This window comes from Vicia villosa, linkage group LG1 (genome assembly GCF_029867415.1).
Source record: "Vicia villosa cultivar HV-30 ecotype Madison, WI linkage group LG1, Vvil1.0, whole genome shotgun sequence".
Lineage (NCBI taxonomy): Eukaryota > Viridiplantae > Streptophyta > Magnoliopsida > Fabales > Fabaceae > Vicia > Vicia villosa.
In genome coordinates, this window is record NC_081180.1 from 241,840,307 (window position 1) to 241,859,909 (window position 19,603).

At 34.6% G+C, this 19,603-nt stretch overlaps 1 protein-coding gene across 1 annotated transcript; it reads right to left on the minus strand.

Annotated features, from left to right (window-relative positions):
- Positions 1 to 17,454: 17,454 nt before the first annotated feature.
- Positions 17,455 to 18,816, minus strand: LOC131597632 (uncharacterized). Its single transcript, XM_058870319.1, has 2 exons — positions 17,929 to 18,816; positions 17,455 to 17,775 (listed from the first exon to the last, which is right to left on the minus strand). Exons 1-2 carry the CDS (start codon positions 18,814 to 18,816, stop codon positions 17,455 to 17,457), a joined length of 1,209 nt encoding a protein of 402 aa, XP_058726302.1.
- Positions 18,817 to 19,603: the final 787 nt, after the last annotated feature.

The window sequence follows — 19,603 nt, forward strand, 5'->3', positions numbered from 1 at the left end:
TTTATGTACTCTCTTTTGGAACTCATGAATTAGTACTTGATACTTATGCATTCGGCCATGACTGTTTAGGCTTGTTTTGAACTCATTGTACTAACATTATAATATCCGCTGCGTATTTATGCATGATTTCAGTACCATTAATGCCATGCACTTATTATCCTAGGCAATGATATGTGTGGGGTGTTACAATTTTGAAGTATATTTTGAAGATTGAGGAGATATAAAAATTGAACTGGAAGATTGGAGGAGATTAGAAGATTGGGGTATTTCTATAATTTTTATAATTTTAATTAGATTGAATGTTATTATGTTTATATTTATGGTAAATGATAGATATATATTTGTTTATGTTTTTTAATAAAACATATTATATTTTTTATTATGTTTTTTATTAAAACAAATTGTGTTTAATAGAGATATATTTGTTTAGTTTATGATAAATATATATATTTTTAAGAAAATAGATTATGTTTTTTATTTTTAAATCTATAATATTATTTCTAAAAAATATTATAAGCACTTACGAACATTCTCGACGCATGGTAATTATTGCCACTTTTTAAAATTATGTTTTAATTAATTATATTTGTTTTTAATTAAAGTTAATTTTATTATTTAGGCTAAGAGGTTGGGGAGACAACCACTCATGGTCGAGTTGGTTAAAGAAACTAGGACAAAAAAATCGGATGATTTTGTTGACGAGCGTACTCGAAAAGCTTTGGTAAGTTATTCAGTTTTTATTATTTTTTTTATATTTAATGGCAATTTTGTGATGTTATTTTCACGTGGCAACTAAAAAGTTTCGGCGTGATTTTCATGTGGCAACTCTGATGTTGTGTCATGTAATTCACGTGGCAACTAATTTTCAATTTATTATTTAATATAATTTAATTTAAGGTATATATACATAACTTGTATACTATTTTATGTGTAGGAGGATTATCAAACAATGCTTGTATAATTTTTGGTCACTAATCCCAAATATACTCCTAGAGAAGGAGAGTCGCTTCATCCAGATGTTGATTTTTTATATTTGGAATGAAGTCATTGGCGGAAAAGGGCCTAATGGATTTTTTTTGGTGGTGGATATTTGGCGGGAAGCTTGAGAAGTGGAGATAAAAATTTATTTCAAAGAGTTAGAGATGGGGAAGGGTCGTCACGTCCAACACATTTGGCACCGCAAGTAATGGAAACAATAAGACAGTTGGCCCTAACTGAGGCGAGACGCGAGTTAGCACAACGTGAGGCAGGGCTAAAGGCCCAAATGGATGAACGTGAGGCGGCGCTAAAAGCACAAGTGGAGGGGCAACAACGGCAAATAGAGGCAATGGCAAAGACGCAAGCAGAGATGCAACAACAGCAAATAGAGGCAATGGCGAAGATGCAAGCAGAGATGCAACAATGCAGTCTCAACAAAGTGGTGGTCAACCGTCTAGAGGAAACGTGGGAGTGGCTGACACTGAACAAGAGAATGATGATGATTTCAACCTTGATAATTTTCCCGATCCAGATGATGATTTTTTAGGATGAGTTTTATTTTTATTTTTATTTGAAATTGTTTGGGATAACAAAATTTTACTTATTATATTTTAGTATTTTGGATATTATATTATAAATTTAATATATTTTAGTAGTTTAATATATTTTTGTATTTAGTTTATTATTATTAATTTAACTAAATAAATATTTTTATTAATATTTATTAATTTCCAACAAATAATATTAATAATAAAACTTTTTTATAATAATAAAAATCAGATTTTTTTTAAAAAAACATTTAATGTTTGTGGCGTGTTTTACATGTCACTGATTTGTGACATGCATAGCACGTCGCAACATTCATAATTAATTTCAAAATTAGCGACGTGATAGCCACATCAGAAATTTATGTCATGCAAATCACGCCACAACTTTTCTTCGTGTCCTGTGCCATACTATTTTTTGCAGTTCTTGTCTGTCCCAACTGCAGATGGAGACTTGGTTATTGTGTAACATTAGTGACGTGTTTTCCATGTCACAAAGTTGTGACGTGATAAACACACCACAACAAGTTCCCACGCACTCCCAGGCGACGTGAATGATCATGTCGCTAATTTTGTTCTCTGACGTGATTTTCCATGTTATGTCATGGAATTCACGTCGCTACAGAAGTGATTTTTTGTAGTTATATATATATATATATATATATATATATATATATATATATATATATATATATTATCTATTATTTTTACAAAAGAATAAAAATAAAATATTTTTTATTTTTATTATTATTTAATGTTAAACATGTAATATAATTATTTTATATTATTTATTAATTATAACTAATTAAAAGAGTAAAATAAAATAAAATAATATTTTTATTTGTTAATAAAAGAATAAGAGAAAATAGTTAGCAGGATTAGACACTAGAGCTCTAGATTGCCCAGTTTTGCAGGTAGAATTCAACTGATACAAAGTGTCTTGTTATCTACTAGTAACTATTGGATATAGAGTTTGCCAATGCCAAAACAAGTGATCTAGAAGGTGGAAGCAATGTGCAGATCCTTCCTTTGGGCTGACTGTTGAATAGTATATTCAAGGCAAATATTTTTAAATCGTATCCACAGAGATTGGGTGATATTACCGCCGTTCTATAGTTACTATTATTTTAAGTTCGAAAAGTAACAAAGTTGTTTTGTTTTGAGTCGCTATTTGTTCTAATCAAGACAATTATAAGACAATAAACTAAAACTTGTTTCAATAATAAGAGAATGACAAGATTGGTTTGGTTTCACTACCCCTATCTTCCATGTGACTTTAACAACAAATGCATAACTTCACTAATGGTGAAATGCTCTAGTATCCTCCCAACAATGTTTATGTCTAAACAAAATTGTGAAAGTTAATATATTAATCTTTATATGATCTCTCACTCTAACTATCAATATACTAATCTTGATTGTTTGATACCAATAGAAAAGTAGCAAATAAATCGATCTCTAGCATTTATTCACTACTTGATAAAATGTTGTAGACCAAGACTTGAAATATATTTCTCAATCATAAATCAAATCTAAATATAAAAGATAAAACAACAACATTCATCCATTTCAATACCAATGAAGTTCATACAACTGTGCTAGAGAAAATACATAGTTAACAAGGATAGCTACTACCTCCAATCTTGTCAAAGTGGGATTTAGCTACTCATCACCATGGTTGACAATAAGAAGAATGAAGAAGAAGCTAAGAACATCAATCTCTCACAAAGTTGTTCTTTTCTCTCCCAAAACCCTAGCCTCAATGTTTGGTTCACAATCGAATAGAATAATCTAATTTCACTTTTTTATCTCCCTAAATAACCCCTGATTCGTAATAACTTTTCATCTTCAAAAGATAAGCCCATCTCTCATGACAAGTGGCAACAAAGTAAAAGATAAAATTCTGCAGCGCATAGTTTATCTTTGACAAACTTTATCTTAGGTAGGCCAATAACAAGATCATGTTTGGTTAATTTATTTAAATGATCCATATGAATATGGGCTGCTCTTTTATGCCATAACCATATTTCATTATTGTTTACCAAAAGACATTTTACTTTCAAAGATAAATCATTTAAAGAAATCATAAAAATGTTATTAATTCTTGTACCTTTGAGTTTTACCTCATTGGTGACTTCATCGATGATCAAGCATTCTTCCTTAGTGAATTTGATCTTGAAGCCTTTGTCACAAAGTTGGCTAATGCTTAGAAGATTATGCTTTAGTCCTTCAACATAAAGGACATCTTCAATGGATGTGAAAGGTGGTGGACCAACTTTGCCTTTGCCAAGAATTCTTCCCTTATTGTTGTCTCCATAAGTGACAAAACCCTTGGCCTTTAACTTTAGATCTGAAAATTGGTTTAGGTCACCCGTCATATGCTTTGAACAACCACTATCTAGATACCATAGGTTTGAAGTGGTCTTCAAGCATACCTACAAAACAAATTAAGTTTTGTTAGGTACCCAAATGGCTTTGGGTCCATCATAGTTAGTTCCTTTCTTCACCCATACATAATGTCCACTAGGAACACTAAAGTTCCTTACATAACAAGCATTGGGTGTGTGACCAATAATACCACAATAAAAACAAGTAGGTTCAAAGTTACTTCTATATCTAGGAGGATAAGATTTCTTTTGAACAAAGTTCTTCCTTTTAGGATAATGTTGCATTACTTTAGGCTTGATCACTTTCTCTTGAATTGGTTGGTTACTAGCCTTGACAAAGATAGTCTTGTTGGATGTTGGTTTATCAAATTTAGAGAAACCAAGTCCGCTCTTATCATTGGAGTATCTTTGTGTGCTAAGAACATTTTCCAATCCAATTTGCCCTTTTTCATATCTTTCTAAAACACGTTTTAATTGGACAATTTGGAAGGAAAGTGATTCACAATTCTTGCATGCAACATTATCTTCTTGAACACTAATCATTTTTTCTTTGTCATCTTTATGTTTTTCTTCAATTATCTTAACCTTCTCTTCTAAAGATGATATTATCTTCTTTTGAGATGAGATAGTTTTATAGAGAATTTTACATTCATTTAACAATTCATTTATTGCACCTTGTGCACCATTATTAAAAAGAGAATCATCATAACTAACCTCGCCTTCTTCATCGTCGGAGTGGTGTGATGCCATTAGTGCTAGGTTTGCACTTTCGTCACTATCGGAGTCCGATGAGGAACTTACTTCATTATCTTCCCATGCTATGTAGGCCCTTTTCTTTTTGAATTCCTTCTTGCCTTTGAATCCATTATTCTTAGAAAGTTTTGGACATTCCGGCTTTATGTGTCCTTGTTTCCCACATTCATAGCATGTTACTTCTTGTGATGAAGTGGACACTTCTTTATCCTTATGCTTTGAGAATTTCTTCCTTTTGACAAAGTTAGCATTATCAATATTATTTTTATTACCAAAAAATTTGCCTAACCTTTTTACAAGAAGCATGAAGTTTTCATCTTCATCTGATGTATCTTTCATTTTTCTTTCCTTTGAATCTACTTTTAATGCAATGCCTTTGGATTTCTTCTCTAAGTTCTCATGCTTTTCCAATCTTCCAAGTTCTGTCTCATATTCTTGAAGTTTTCCAAATAGTGTTGCGGAAGTAAGTTTTGATAAATTCTTCTTTTCGGATATCGCCGTCACTTTTGGTTGCCACTCCCTTGTCAAAGATCTGAGCACTTTAAGATTAAGTTCTTCGGTAGTAAGAGTCTTACCAAGTGCCTTCAAGTGATTTGTCAAATGTACGAATCGTTTTTGCAAATCGAGAATAGTTTCTCCGGGCTTCATTCTAAACAGTTCGTACTCTTGGCTTAAAGTATTCAACCTTGATCTTTTAACTTCAGCGGTACCTTCATGAGTTTCTACAAGAGTATCCCAAATTTCCTTTGATGTTGTACATGTTGATATTCGGAAGAATTCATCCATACTAAGAGCACCATGAAGAAGACTGATCGCCTTTTTGTCAGCAAGAACCCTTTTTCTATCATTATCATCCCATGACGCTTTAGGTTTCTCCGATCCAACACCATTAACGACCGTTGTAGGAACATGAGGACCTTGTAGGACAGCCTCCCAAACTTCTTCTCCTTGTGCTTCTAGATGAGCCTTCATTTGGATTTTCCAAAAGTCAAAATATTCACCACAAAACAATGGAGGCTTGTTGTTAGAACCACCATCTTTGAAAACCGGTCTTTGATTTGCGGAAGCCATTCTGGATCTTTAGGAACAAGTTACCTATAACTTGCTCTGATACCAAATGTAAGTATCAGATATGCCTAAGAGGGGGGGTGAATTAGGTTTTCAAAAATTAATCGGTTTTATGAGAATGTCTTTACTAATTTTTTGGTTAAGTGTTTGAAGGCTTTTGATGGTTTTTATCTTTTTCTTGGTAATGGTAATGAAAGCGGTAAAAACGAAAAGATAAAGAACACAACGATATATACTGGTTCCCCTCACAATCCGAGAGTACTCCAGTCCCCTTTCAAACACGAAAGAGATTTCACTATAGTTAGATTTATTGTACAAGCCTATGCCTACTATCTAACCTATAGGGTGATCAAAGGTTCTTAATACCTTTAAGACCAAAACAACACTAATGTGAATGAAGAACAATCCTCTTCAAACACAACACTTACTTCCAACAATCCTGGATAGTAAGGAGAAATAATTTTTTGAATGATACAAGAATTTATGAAGATGAATAATATATCAATCTTGGATTGATCTTCCCTTTCAAGCATACAATTCTTTTTAATGATAAACAAGTGTTCAATGGATGTATGATATGAAACTTTGATATTTGAGTGAAAGTTGTATGAACAAAGTTTCAAATAAAAATGAAGTATGGACACTTGAATGATTTTTGTGAAAGATATGGACACTTGAATTGTTTGAATTATTTGAATGAAAGAGGTAAAAAATAAATTCTGAAAAATCTGAAATATATAGCCTCTAAGACACCTTTACAAATGGTTATTTTGTATGGAAGGATGCAAGAATAAAAGATGAAGAGGTGTCTTTTGAAGAATGAAAAGAATTCTGAATTTTTAAAAAAAATTCACGTGGGAACCGGTTCCCTTAAAACAGAACCCGGGTTCCCTATATGCAACGTTTAAAAATTTGAAAATTTGAACTGGGGAACCGGTTCCCAGAAAGTGGAACTCGGTTCCTGGACATGATGAACGAAAATATGCTTGGCAGTGGGATCTGGGAACCGGTTCCTCCAAACTGGAACTCGGTTCCCACATGCAAAAAATGACAAAAACTCATTTTTAATGGCTTGAATGATTTTCTAATGATTTGCAAATATTATGGAACATGTATGAATGTTTGAGAACACTTGTTTATGCATCAAGAGAGTTGTATATTATATACCTTAATATTTTTGATCAATGAAGTTTAAGCTCTTTTGAAATACTTGAATCTTTATGCTTTCATATGAATTGATCCATTCCTTTTGTAATTGAAATCTTGTCTTCATCAAAACCAAGTTGTAGAAAGATTGTCTTCACATTCTCCCCCTTTTTGATGATGACAAATTACTTGAAATTGGTAGAATGGTGATGTTTCTTTAACATTTGGATCTCCTCCCCCTAAGACAAAGCTCCCCCTTAATATGATAATTGATGCTTTGCTTGAGTCCATTCTTTTATTGAAGATTTGCATATGATAATTGATGCATAATTGATGCTTTGCTTGAGTCCATTTTTATTGAAGATTTGCTTGCTACAAATTGTTAGAGAAACATACAAACATACATGTGCATATATATAATTCTTCTCCCCCTTTGTCATTAGCAAAAAGGAATGGGAAAGAAGATGAAAGATAGGAAATATCATGTATGATAATATAAATAAAAGTTAACACATAGAAAAAAAAATAACATACCATAAGTCTTACAATATAGGAATTAAAACTTAATGAAACATAACATAGAAATTAAACCATAGTACAAACTAGAAATGCATAAACGAAATAAGACTTTAAACGGAAAATACATGTAAATTGAAAGGAAACAAATAAAACACATAATGCTCATTCATCATCCATGCCATCAATCCCTTCATCATCTTGGCCTTGGCCACCATTATCCTCTTGATTGGGTTGGTTATGGTATTGGAGGATTTGAGCAAATTGTTGGCGAAAGAAGGCATTTTCCGCTTGTTGTTCTTGATAGTGATTAGCAATGGTGGTTTCAATAGAACACAATTTGTTGAAGACTATATCCAAAGTAGCTCCTCCTTCCGGAATGGGTGGTGGAACATCATCATCCTTGTAAACAAAAGTTCCGTCCAAAGCTAAGACAATACCGGTATTCTTGAGTGCGGTTTTGTCATTGATCTCACATTCCCTTGGAGTCATAGGTAAAGAGGGTTGATTCTTAAGGTTCACACCGGCAGCTTTCATGATATGTGTAATGGGTCTACTATAAGGTAAACCACCACTCAAGTGTTGAAGCCTATGCATGTGGAGCAACATTGTGACAGCCCAATTGATATGAATGTTATTCTTGACAGCATAAAGCACTTGAAGTTCTACCTCATTGACACGGGAGTGATTAGAATGTTTTGGGAGCAAAACATAAGCAATGATGAAATGGAGCATTCTCTCATTAACCGGAAAGTTTGATCCAAACATGTTAAACTTTGAAGAGAGAGGGTTTTGTTGAGTTACAGTAGCGGTTTGGGATGGTCGGATCATATCCAAAAAGCTTTGTGTTTTGCTAAAGCCTTCCCACTTGGGTGTATAACCGGCAACCAAAACTTGGCCGGTAGTAGGGATTCCTAAGCAATTACCAAAAGAAGCAACATCCATCCTAATAGTTTTGTTACGAACCGAAGAAGTGAGCTTAATTTCTTCTAGGTTAGATAGATCATTACCAAACACAATAGTCAAATTATCATAGAACTCCTTAACCAAATCCGGATATATTTTTCCATAATCACTTACAAAATCATAAACCCCTTGATATCTTAGTTTTTCCGGAAATATAAAGCTATGAGAAGGAAAGGATTCAAGGTTACCATATTTTGAGATCAAGAGAGGCCTATTCCGAATGTTAAGCTTTGGATTCTTTGGAAGAGGTTGTTCATCGAAATCATTCCTTGCCTTTTTCTTTCCCTTTGATGCTCTTGATGAAGAAGCCATGAATGAAGCTTTTTGAAAGTTAGGGTTTGAGAAGGGGATTTTCGGATTTGATGTTATGGAGAGTTTTGTGATATGAGTTTTGGATATGTGAGAGTATATATAGGAGATTGGATGAGTGGGTTTTAATTTTGGTGGAGTAAAAGCTTGATTTAGTGGGTTTTAATGGTAGTGGAGGAAGGTTGAAGAAGATGAGTAGTGTAGTCAAGAGTGAGTTTGAATGTGAAATAAAGTAGGTCAAAGTTAGGTTGAATGGAGTGAATGAGAATGAGTTATGAGATAGAGTGAATAAATTCAAAATAGGACAAGTTATGACACATAGAGAAAAGAGAAGGGAACATAAAAGTAGAGTTATGACATATAGAAAAGAGAGAAAATGTCACATGTTTGAACAATATATCATATAAGAAGAAACAAAAGAAAATCACATGTTTGAATAAAACAAAATTAAAATAAAAAAGTGGAGATGCTGCGCAGGAACCGGTTCCCCCTTTTGGGAACCCGGGTTCCAGACCTTAAGAAGGAGTAAAAACTTGGCAGACGAACCTAGGAACCGGTTCCCCCTTTTGGGAACCCGGGTTCCTTAACCAAAAAAAGCTAAAAAAGCATAGAAAGAAGCATTTTACACATAGAAAACCATAGACATTATTGCTAGTATATATATATATATATATATATAAATAAAATATTAATCATATGTGTACCTTTATTTTACCAAATGAAGAATCATATATCTTTTTCATCTAAAATTCCAAGTTCTCGCTGAATTTTGTAAAAAGGTTCTTTTGCGAGTGGTTTAGTGAAGATATCCGCAAGTTGGTTATGAGTATCCACAAATGTTACTTCGACATCTCCTTGAAGGACATGGTCTCGGAGAAAATGATGTCGAATGTCTATGTGTTTGGTTCTAGAATGCATGACCGGATTTTTTGTAATATTAATTGCACTAGTGTTGTCGCATCGAAGAGGAATGCATCCGAGATCAAGTCCGTAGTCACGAAGTTGTTGCTTAAGCCAAAGAATTTGTGCACAACAACTACCCGCTGCTATGTATTCTGCTTCGGCCGTGCTAAGAGCAACACATGCTTGCTTTTTACAAGCCCATGAAACTAATGCATTTCCAAGAATGTGACAGGTACCACTTGTGCTTTTACGATCAGTTTTACAACCTGCATAATCCGCGTCAGAATAACCAATTAAATTGCAAACACTACCTTTAGGATACCATAGGCCAACGTTGGTCGTTCCTTTGAGATACTTCATGATCCTTTTAAACGCCATAAGATGTGATTCCTTTGGATTTGCTTGAAAGCGAGCACAAAGACAAACACTAAACATTATGTCAGGACGGCTTGCCGTCAAATATAATAAAGAACCAATCATACCTCGATACTTAGTAATATTAATTGGAGTACCGGATTCATCTTGATCAACATATGTACCGGAGCCCATTGGAGTATTCATTGCTTTACAATTATCCATATCAAACTTCTTCAATAATTCTTTACAGTATTTGGATTGATTGATAAAGATTCCATCTTTGAGTTGCTTAATTTGTAGTCCAAGAAAGTAGTTCATCTTTCCCATCATAGACATCTCGAATTCTCCTTGCATCATCAATGAGAATTCCTCACACATTTCTTTGTTAGTCGATCCAAAAATGATATCATCAACATAGACTTGAACCAATAAAGTGTTACTCTTGATTTTCTTAATGAACAAAGTTTTATCAACCTTACCCTTTTCGAAACCCTTTTCACACAAAAAATTGCTAAGTCTATCATACCATGCTCTTGGTGCTTGATTTAAGCCATAAAGAGCCTTTCTCAACTTAAAGACATGTGTAGGATTTTTGAAGTCTTCAAATCTCGGGGGTTGTTTGACATAGACTTCTTCATTGATGTAGCCATTTAAGAATGCGCTCTTGACGTCCATTTGATAAAGCTGAAAATTTAATGAACATGCATAAGCAAGTAAAAGACGAATAGCTTCTAACCTTGCAACCGGAGCAAATGTTTCTTCAAAGTCGATTCCTTCTTCTTGATTGTAACCTTGGGCCACCAATCTTGCTTTGTTTCGAACAATTATACCATTCTCATCAAGTTTGTTCTTAAACACCCATCGAGTACCTATGATATGTTTATTACTTGGTCTAGGAACAAGTTCCCAAACTTGATTTCTTTCGAATTGATTTAATTCTTCTTGCATTGCATTTATCCATTGATCGTCTCCTAAGGCTTCATCAACTTTGGAAGGTTCAATTTGAGAAACAAAAGCCATGTGTAAGCAAGCATCTTTGAGATTTAATCTTGTTGCAACTCCTTGACTAATATCACCAATAACTTTATCAATAGGATGATCTCTATGAGTTCTCCATTCTTTTGGTAGATCATTGGTGTTTGATTCTTGTTGTACACTTTCTTGTTGAACACTTTCTTGTTGTACTTCCGGTGCCTTCACAATTGTATCATTTGAAGGTTCTTCCGGGGGTAAATCTAAAGGATCATCATCATCACAAACAACTATTTCCTCTTTGGAAGTGTTAGTCTCATCAAAAGATACATGCATAGATTCTTCAATAGTTAAAGTTCTTTTATTATAAATTCTATATGCTTTACTAGAAAGAGAATAACCAAGAAATATACCTTCGTCGGATTTCTCATCAAACTTACCAAGATTGTCTTTGTCATTGTTTAGAACAAAGCACTTGCATCCAAAAATGTGAAAGTGAGCAATGTTTGGCTTTCTTCCTTTGAAGAGTTCATATGGAGTCTTCTTTAAGATAGGTCTAATAATTACTCGATTTCCAACATAACATGTCGTACTAACCGCATCCGCCCAAAAATATTTAGGAAGATTTGCATCACTAAGCATTGTTCTTGCAAGTTCCACTAGAAACCTATTTTTCCTTTCAACTACTCCATTTTGTTGTGGAGTTCTTGGTGCTGAAAAATTATGAGAGATACCATGTTCTTCACAAAATTCTTCAAATGATGCATTTTGAAACTCTCCACCATGATCACTTCTTATGGATACAATCTTTAATGATTTTTCATTTTGGATTTGTTTTGCATACTTCTTAAAGGCTCTAAAAGCATCACTTTTCTGCACAAGAAACAAAGTCCAAGAATATCTAGAATAATCATCAACAATAACTAAAGCGTATACATTACCTCCGAAGCTTCTTGTCCTTGATGGACCAAATAGATCCATATGCAACAATTGAAGTGGTCTTGTTGTAGTTACTACATTCTTTGGTTTGAAAGATGATTTGGTTTGCTTTCCCTTTTGACATGCATCACATAGTTTATCTTTGACAAACTTTATCTTAGGTAGGCCAATAACAAGATCATGTTTGGTTAATTTATTTAAATGATCCATATGAATATGGGCTGCTCTTTTATGCCATAACCATGATTCATTATTGTTTACCAAAAGACATTTTACTTTCAAAGATAAATCATTTAAAGAAATCATAAAAATGTTATTAATTCTTGTACCTTTGAGTTTTACCTCATTGGTGACTTCATCGATGATCAAGCATTCTTCCTTAGTGAATTTGATCTTGAAGCCTTTGTCACAAAGTTGGCTAATGCTTAGAAGATTATGCTTTAGTCCTTCAACATAAAGGACATCTTCAATGGATGTGAAAGGTGGTGCACCAACTTTGCCTTTGCCAAGAATTCTTCCCTTATTGTTGTCTCCATAAGTGACAAAACCCTTGGCCTTTAACTTTAGATCTGAAAATTGGTTTAGGTCACCCGTCATATGCTTTGAACAACCACTATCTAGATACCATAGGTTTGAAGTGGTCTTCAAGCATACCTACAAAACAAATTAAGTTTTGTTAGGTACCCAAATGGCTTTGGGTCCATCATAGTTAGTTCCTTTCTTCACCCATACATAATGTCCACTAGGAACACTAAAGTTCCTTACATAACATGCATTGGGTGTGTGACCAATAATACCACAATAAAAACAAGTAGGTTCAAAGTTACTTCTATATCTAGGAGGATAAGATTTCTTTTGAACAAAGTTCTTCCTTTTAGGATAATGTTGCATTACTTTAGGCTTGATCACTTTCTCTTGAATTGGTTGGTTACTAGCCTTGACAAAGATAGTCTTGTTGGATGTTGGTTTATCAAATTTAGAGAAACCAAGTCCGCTCTTATCATTGGAGTATCTTTGTGTGCTAAGAACATTTTCCAATCCAATTTGCCCTTTTTCATATCTTTCTAAAACACGTTTTAATTGGACAATTTGGAAGGAAAGTGATTCACAATTCTTGCATGCAACATTATCTTCTTGAACACTAATCATTTTTTCTTTGTCATCTTTATGTTTTTCTTCAATTATCTTAACCTTCTCTTCTAAAGATGATATTATCTTCTTTTGAGATGAGATAGTTTTATAGAGAATTTTACATTCATTTAACAATTCATTTATTGCACCTTGTGCACCATTATTAAAAAGAGAATCATCATAACTAACCTCGCCTTCTTCATCGTCGGAGTGGTGTGATGCCATTAGTGCTAGGTTTGCACTTTCGTCACTATCGGAGTCCGATGAGGAACTTACTTCATTATCTTCCCATGCTATGTAGGCCCTTTTCTTTTTGAATTCCTTCTTGCCTTTGAATCCATTATTCTTAGAAAGTTTTGGACATTCCGGCTTTATGTGTCCTTGTTTCCCACATTCATAGCATGTTACTTCTTGTGATGAAGTGGACGCTTCTTTATCCTTATGCTTTGAGAATTTCTTCCTTTTGACAAAGTTAGCATTATCAATATTATTTTTATTACCAAAAAATTTGCCTAACCTTTTTACAAGAAGCATGAAGTTTTCATCTTCATCTGATGTATCTTTCATTTTTCTTTCCTTTGAATCTACTTTTAATGCAATGCCTTTGGATTTCTTCTCTAAGTTCTCATGCTTTTCCAATCTTCCAAGTTCTGTCTCATATTCTTGAAGTTTTCCAAATAGTGTTGCGGAAGTAAGTTTTGATAAATTCTTCTTTTCGGATATCGCCGTCACTTTTGGTTGCCACTCCCTTGTCAAAGATCTGAGCACTTTAAGATTAAGTTCTTCGGTAGTAAGAGTCTTACCAAGTGCCTTCAAGTGATTTGTCAAATGTACGAATCGTTTTTGCAAATCGAGAATAGTTTCTCCGGGCTTCATTCTAAACAGTTCGTACTCTTGGCTTAAAGTATTCAACCTTGATCTTTTAACTTCAGCGGTACCTTCATGAGTTTCTACAAGAGTATCCCAAATTTCCTTTGATGTTGTACATGTTGATATTCGGAAGAATTCATCCATACTAAGAGCACCATGAAGAAGACTGATCGCCTTTTTGTCAGCAAGAACCCTTTTTCTATCATTATCATCCCATGACGCTTTAGGTTTCTCCGATCCAACACCATTAACGACCGTTGTAGGAACATGAGGACCTTGTAGGACAGCCTCCCAAACTTCTTCTCCTTGTGCTTCTAGATGAGCCTTCATTTGGATTTTCCAAAAGTCAAAATATTCACCACAAAACAATGGAGGCTTGTTGTTAGAACCACCATCTTTGAAAACCGGTCTTTGATTTGCGGAAGCCATTCTGGATCTTTAGGAACAAGTTACCTATAACTTGCTCTGATACCAAATGTAAGTATCAGATATGCCTAAGAGGGGGGTGAATTAGGTTTTCAAAAATTAATCGGTTTTATGAGAATGTCTTTACTAATTTTTTGGTTAAGTGTTTGAAGGCTTTTGATGGTTTTTATCTTTTTCTTGGTAATGGTAATGAAAGCGGTAAAAGCGAAAAGATAAAGAACACAACGATATATACTGGTTCCCCTCACAATCCGAGAGTACTCCAGTCCCCTTTCAAACACGAAAGAGATTTCACTATAGTTAGATTTATTGTACAAGCCTATGCCTACTATCTAACCTATAGGGTGATCAAAGGTTCTTAATACCTTTAAGACCAAAACAACACTAATGTGAATGAAGAACAATCCTCTTCAAACACAACACTTACTTCCAACAATCCTGGATAGTAAGGAGAAATAATTTTTTGAATGATACAAGAATTTATGAAGATGAATAATATATCAATCTTGGATTGATCTTCCCTTTCAAGCATACAATTCTTTTTAATGATAAACAAGTGTTCAATGGATGTATGATATGAAACTTTGATATTTGAGTGAAAGTTGTATGAACAAAGTTTCAAATAAAAATGAAGTATGGACACTTGAATGATTTTTGTGAAAGATATGGACACTTGAATTGTTTGAATTATTTGAATGAAAGAGGTAAAAAATAAATTCTGAAAAATCTGAAATATATAGCCTCTAAGACACCTTTACAAATGGTTATTTTGTATGGAAGGATGCAAGAATAAAAGATGAAGAGGTGTCTTTTGAAGAATGAAAAGAATTCTGAATTTTTAAAAAAAATTCACGTGGGAACCGGTTCCCTTAAAACAGAACCCGGGTTCCCTATATGCAACGTTTAAAAATTTGAAAATTTGAACTGGGGAACCGGTTCCCAGAAAGTGGAACTCGGTTCCTGGACATGATGAACGAAAATATGCTTGGCAGTGGGATCTGGGAACCGGTTCCTCCAAACTGGAACTCGGTTCCCACATGCAAAAAATGCCAAAAACTCATTTTTAATGGCTTGAATGATTTTCTAATGATTTGCAAATATTATGGAACATGTATGAATGTTTGAGAACACTTGTTTATGCATCAAGAGAGTTGTATATTATATACCTTAATATTTTTGATCAATGAAGTTTAAGCTCTTTTGAAATACTTGAATCTTTATGCTTTCATATGAATTGATCCATTCCTTTTGTAATTGAAATCTTGTCTTCATCAAAACCAAGTTGTAGAAAGATTGTCTTCACATAACTCAAATCATGCGTTCACCATAACAAGTTCAAAATGATGTGCAAAGTGAGAATCAAGAGGGCTTTCATAGGTTGTAATGTGGCTTGGGTTACAAAGAAATGGTTTTTTTAGAGGGAAATTAAACAAAAATGCCTATCCTAAGAGAGAATTCCTATCAATTCACTTAACAACAACACTTGCTAGAATCCCCTTTTCTTTCTTTTTCTTTTTTTTTTCTCTTTCATTTTTTTTTCAACAACACATAACGGGAACAATTTTATTTCTTTTTCTTGCCCCATACTTTCAAAATGTGTTGTTCTTTTCTTATTACCACAAAACATCATAAGTACCACTTTTTCATTTGTTTTTCAATCAACTCTCCCCAACTTTAGGATTTAAACCATATTAGATACAACAATGCTCCCTACATAGACATAGGCACAAGGCAAAATTGCAACCATTGTGGTTGAAGGTTCCACTGAAACAAAAGAAATTAGGATTCATCTACCAAACATTTTCAATAATCACATGAATCCTAATATAAGCTCAATAGGGTTAACTAAGAATCACTCCTCACAAGGTTAATTGATTTAACTTTTTGGTCAAGTGGTTTTTCTCAAATTCAAACAATGCCTCTATCACTTTCACACTTTTCACAAACAAGAATAATGCATGGTTTAGCATGATAAAAATGAGTTGAAATAAATTCCGGTATCCCGCATAGTGTACAATGGAAAGTTTCCTCACAATTGATTAAGTTCTACATTTTGATTCAAAAAATGACATGTGATTCAAGGAATTTATGCTAAGCAATTTGCACACACCATCAACTAACCATGTTAAGTCTAGAGAGCGATAAAGTGTACCTTAATTTTCCTTGATATCGATTCTCATCATTGCCACTTGAAGTGCTCACAACATCAACTCTTGTCCGTGCCCATTGATTCCTCAAGCTTCTCTTTGTACAAGAACAATTAAACAAAACAATTTGAAAAGTTGGGTTAATCACTTTCCACCCAAACACACAATTAAACTACAATAATAAAAATGCAATTTTTAAAGATGTTTAACTGGTGAAACGAGAGCCACTATAAAGTACAAAATTTAAAAGCCAAAAAGTTCAACCATAAATAAAGCAAAACATAATTAAGACTAAAATAAAATAAAAGTAAACTAAAAAAATAAAAAACATGCTACAACACCACTTAAATGTTCTTCATCACCGCCACCAACTGTCCCGATCACGTCTTCCATTGTGTCATCCTCATTTCCGGTACCGCTGCCTCCTGCACCCCCCATGAAAGGTGGCCTGCCCACAGGCCAATTAGCGTATGCATCATACTCCGCTTCCAAAGAATGTGGGTGAAGATAGGGTATGAGAGTTTAGTCAGGAAGAGAGTGGTAGAGTGGGAGGAGAGAAGTAAAAATAAAAGATAAAAATAAAAAAATAGGTTATAGTAAAAGCTATTGTTTTTGAAAGTGGAATTCCTGTACTGTAGTGTTTGCGGGGCAAACAGCTGTTCGCGGGGCAAATAGATTAAATTTTCTTTGCAAAATTGGATTACTTTCTGTTTTTGGTCTGTTCGCGGGGCAAACAATGATTGCGGGGCAAGAACTGATGAAAATTTCTTTTTCAAAATTGGCTTGTTCTCTGTTTGTGCTCTGTTTACGGTGCAAACAGACTTAAATTTTTAAAAATTGCCAAATTTTACACTGAACCTTCACTTCCTTTCAAAAACAGTTACTAAATAACTTTGAAAACAAAACTCAAAAAGCATAACAGAATTTACTTACGATGTCGGGTTGCCTTCCAACAAGCGCTTTGTTTAACGTCGTTCGAGCTCGACGGTTCGATGATGCATCATGGTTCGACGAGAGAAATGACACACCATCACAGCTTACTTATTCATCGTGGTAGACTTTGAGTCTTTGTTCCTTTACAGACCAGCTTTCTTGTGTTTTAGGGTCCTCCACCACAATGGATCCATAATTTCGCACCTCTTTCACAACAAATGGCCCCAACCACTTTGACTTTAACTTACTAGGAAACACCTTGAGTCTTGAATTGCACACAAGCACCATTTGTCCAACTTCAAAGTTTTTTTGATGAGTCTTTCCCTCATGATTTGCCTTCTCCTTGTCCTTGTGAAGTTGATTTGCCACCTTAATGATTTCTCCTTTTTCATCATCAATTCGAAAGTTGTCATGTTCATCCTTATGAGGCTTCATAGACTCAAAAAGAGTAAAAATTACCTCTTTATCTTGCACCCTTACTTTCATAATCCCATCATCAATATCAATCATCATTCGGGTGGTCTTCATGAATGGTCTTCCAAGTATTAATGGCACATCACGATCCTCCTCCATGTCGACTACCACAAAATCAACTGGGAATAAAAATTTGTCCATCTTTACTAGCATGTCTTGTACAACTCCATATGGTGAAATGATAGACTTGTCGGCTAGTTGCAAAGTTATCCTGGTGTGTTTCATCTCAATGTTCCCCAATCTCTTGACAACGGATAAAGGTATTAAATTGATACTAGACCCCAAATCAACCAAACCATTACTAATGTAGTTACCTCCAATGGTGATCGGTAAAATGACTTGTCCCGGATCGGCTTCCTTTCCTGGGGGAGCTTTTTGAATAATTGCACTACAATGAGTATCAAGCACAACTGTCTCTTCATCCGTGTACTTCTTTTTCTTTTTGAGCATCTTCTTCATGAATTTTGCATACTTGTGCATTTTCTCCAATGCTTCGGAAAATGGAATATTTATGTGAAGTTGTTTAAATATATCCATAAATCGAGCGTAGCGCCTTGCGTCTTCCTTCCTTGATTGCACATGCGGGTAAGGTAGATGTTGGAGAGGAATTGTGCTCACGTTCTCATTTCTCTTTTTATTCCTCTTCAATTTTTTGTCATTTTTCTCTCTTTCTTCTTTTTCTTTCCGCTCTTTTTCGACTAATTCTTCCTCCACTTTCTCTTCACTCTTTTCTCCCTCATTTTCAACTATCACTTCCACTTCTTCCTCTTCAACTATTACTTCCTCCTCATCTTCCACTATAACCTCTTCATTCACGCCGTTATTCACCTTCCTCCCACTTCTTGTAACAATGGCTTTGCAATGTTCCTTTGGATTGGTTTGGGTGTTGGCGGAGAAGGATGCTCCCGGTTGTTGCTCGGACAATTGCTTTGCAAGTTGACCCACTTGATTTTCTAGATTCTTTATGGCCGCTTCATTACTCCTTTGATTAGCCATGGATGCTTGAATGAATTGTGTAAGAGTGTCTTCCAATTTTGAGCTCCCACCTTGAGATTGTTGACCTTGATCTTGAGGGTTTGGACTTTGATAAGGACTTTGATGTTGGTAGTGTTAATTGTTGAATCTTGAAGGTTGAAATCCTTGGTTGTTTCTTTGGTAAGGATTGTTGTGAGGTGGAGGTTGCCTTTGATAACCTTGATTTTGATTGTTGACATAATTCACTTCTTCACCCTCAGGAGGAGGACAAAATCCGGTCGGATGGTCACCTTGACAAAGTTCACAACTTGCTACGTGAGACGTCATTTGCATCCCATGAATTTCCTTCATTTGTTGTGGGAGCTTCGACATTTGCTTGGTGAGTAACTCAACTTGTTAAGAGAGAATCTTGTTTTGAGCAAGGATGGCATCATTAGTGTTTAATTCAAGAACACCCGACTTCCGTTGTGATGGACTCCTATCATGTTGAGTTTGGAGATCATTGAGTGCCATACGATCGATTATCATTATTGCATCCTCCGCGCTTTTTGACATTAGAGAGCCACCCGCGGTAGCATCCAAAAGTGTCTTGTGCACCGGTTGAAGTCCATTGCGGAAGATGTGAATTTGTGTGAGATCATCAAAACCATGACCCTTTCATTTTCTAAGCATGGATTTGAATCTTTCCCAAGCATCATTTAAGGACTCATTGCTTCTTTGATTGAAAACCGCGATTGCCGTTTTGGCCTCCATGAATCGGGATTGAGGAAAATATCGTTCTAAAAATTTTTCCTCCAATAGATTCCAA

Excerpts from the sequence above, each read along its gene's own strand:
- LOC131597632 (XM_058870319.1), bottom strand. The coding sequence starts at position 18,816 with ATGGCTAATCAAAGGAGTAATGAAGCGGCCATAAAGAATCTAGAAAAT. Across the intron at positions 17,776-17,928 it reads TATTCCCAGTTGATTTTGTG|CCTCATAAGGATGAACATGA; the intron begins GTAGTCGACATG and ends GAGTCTATGAAG.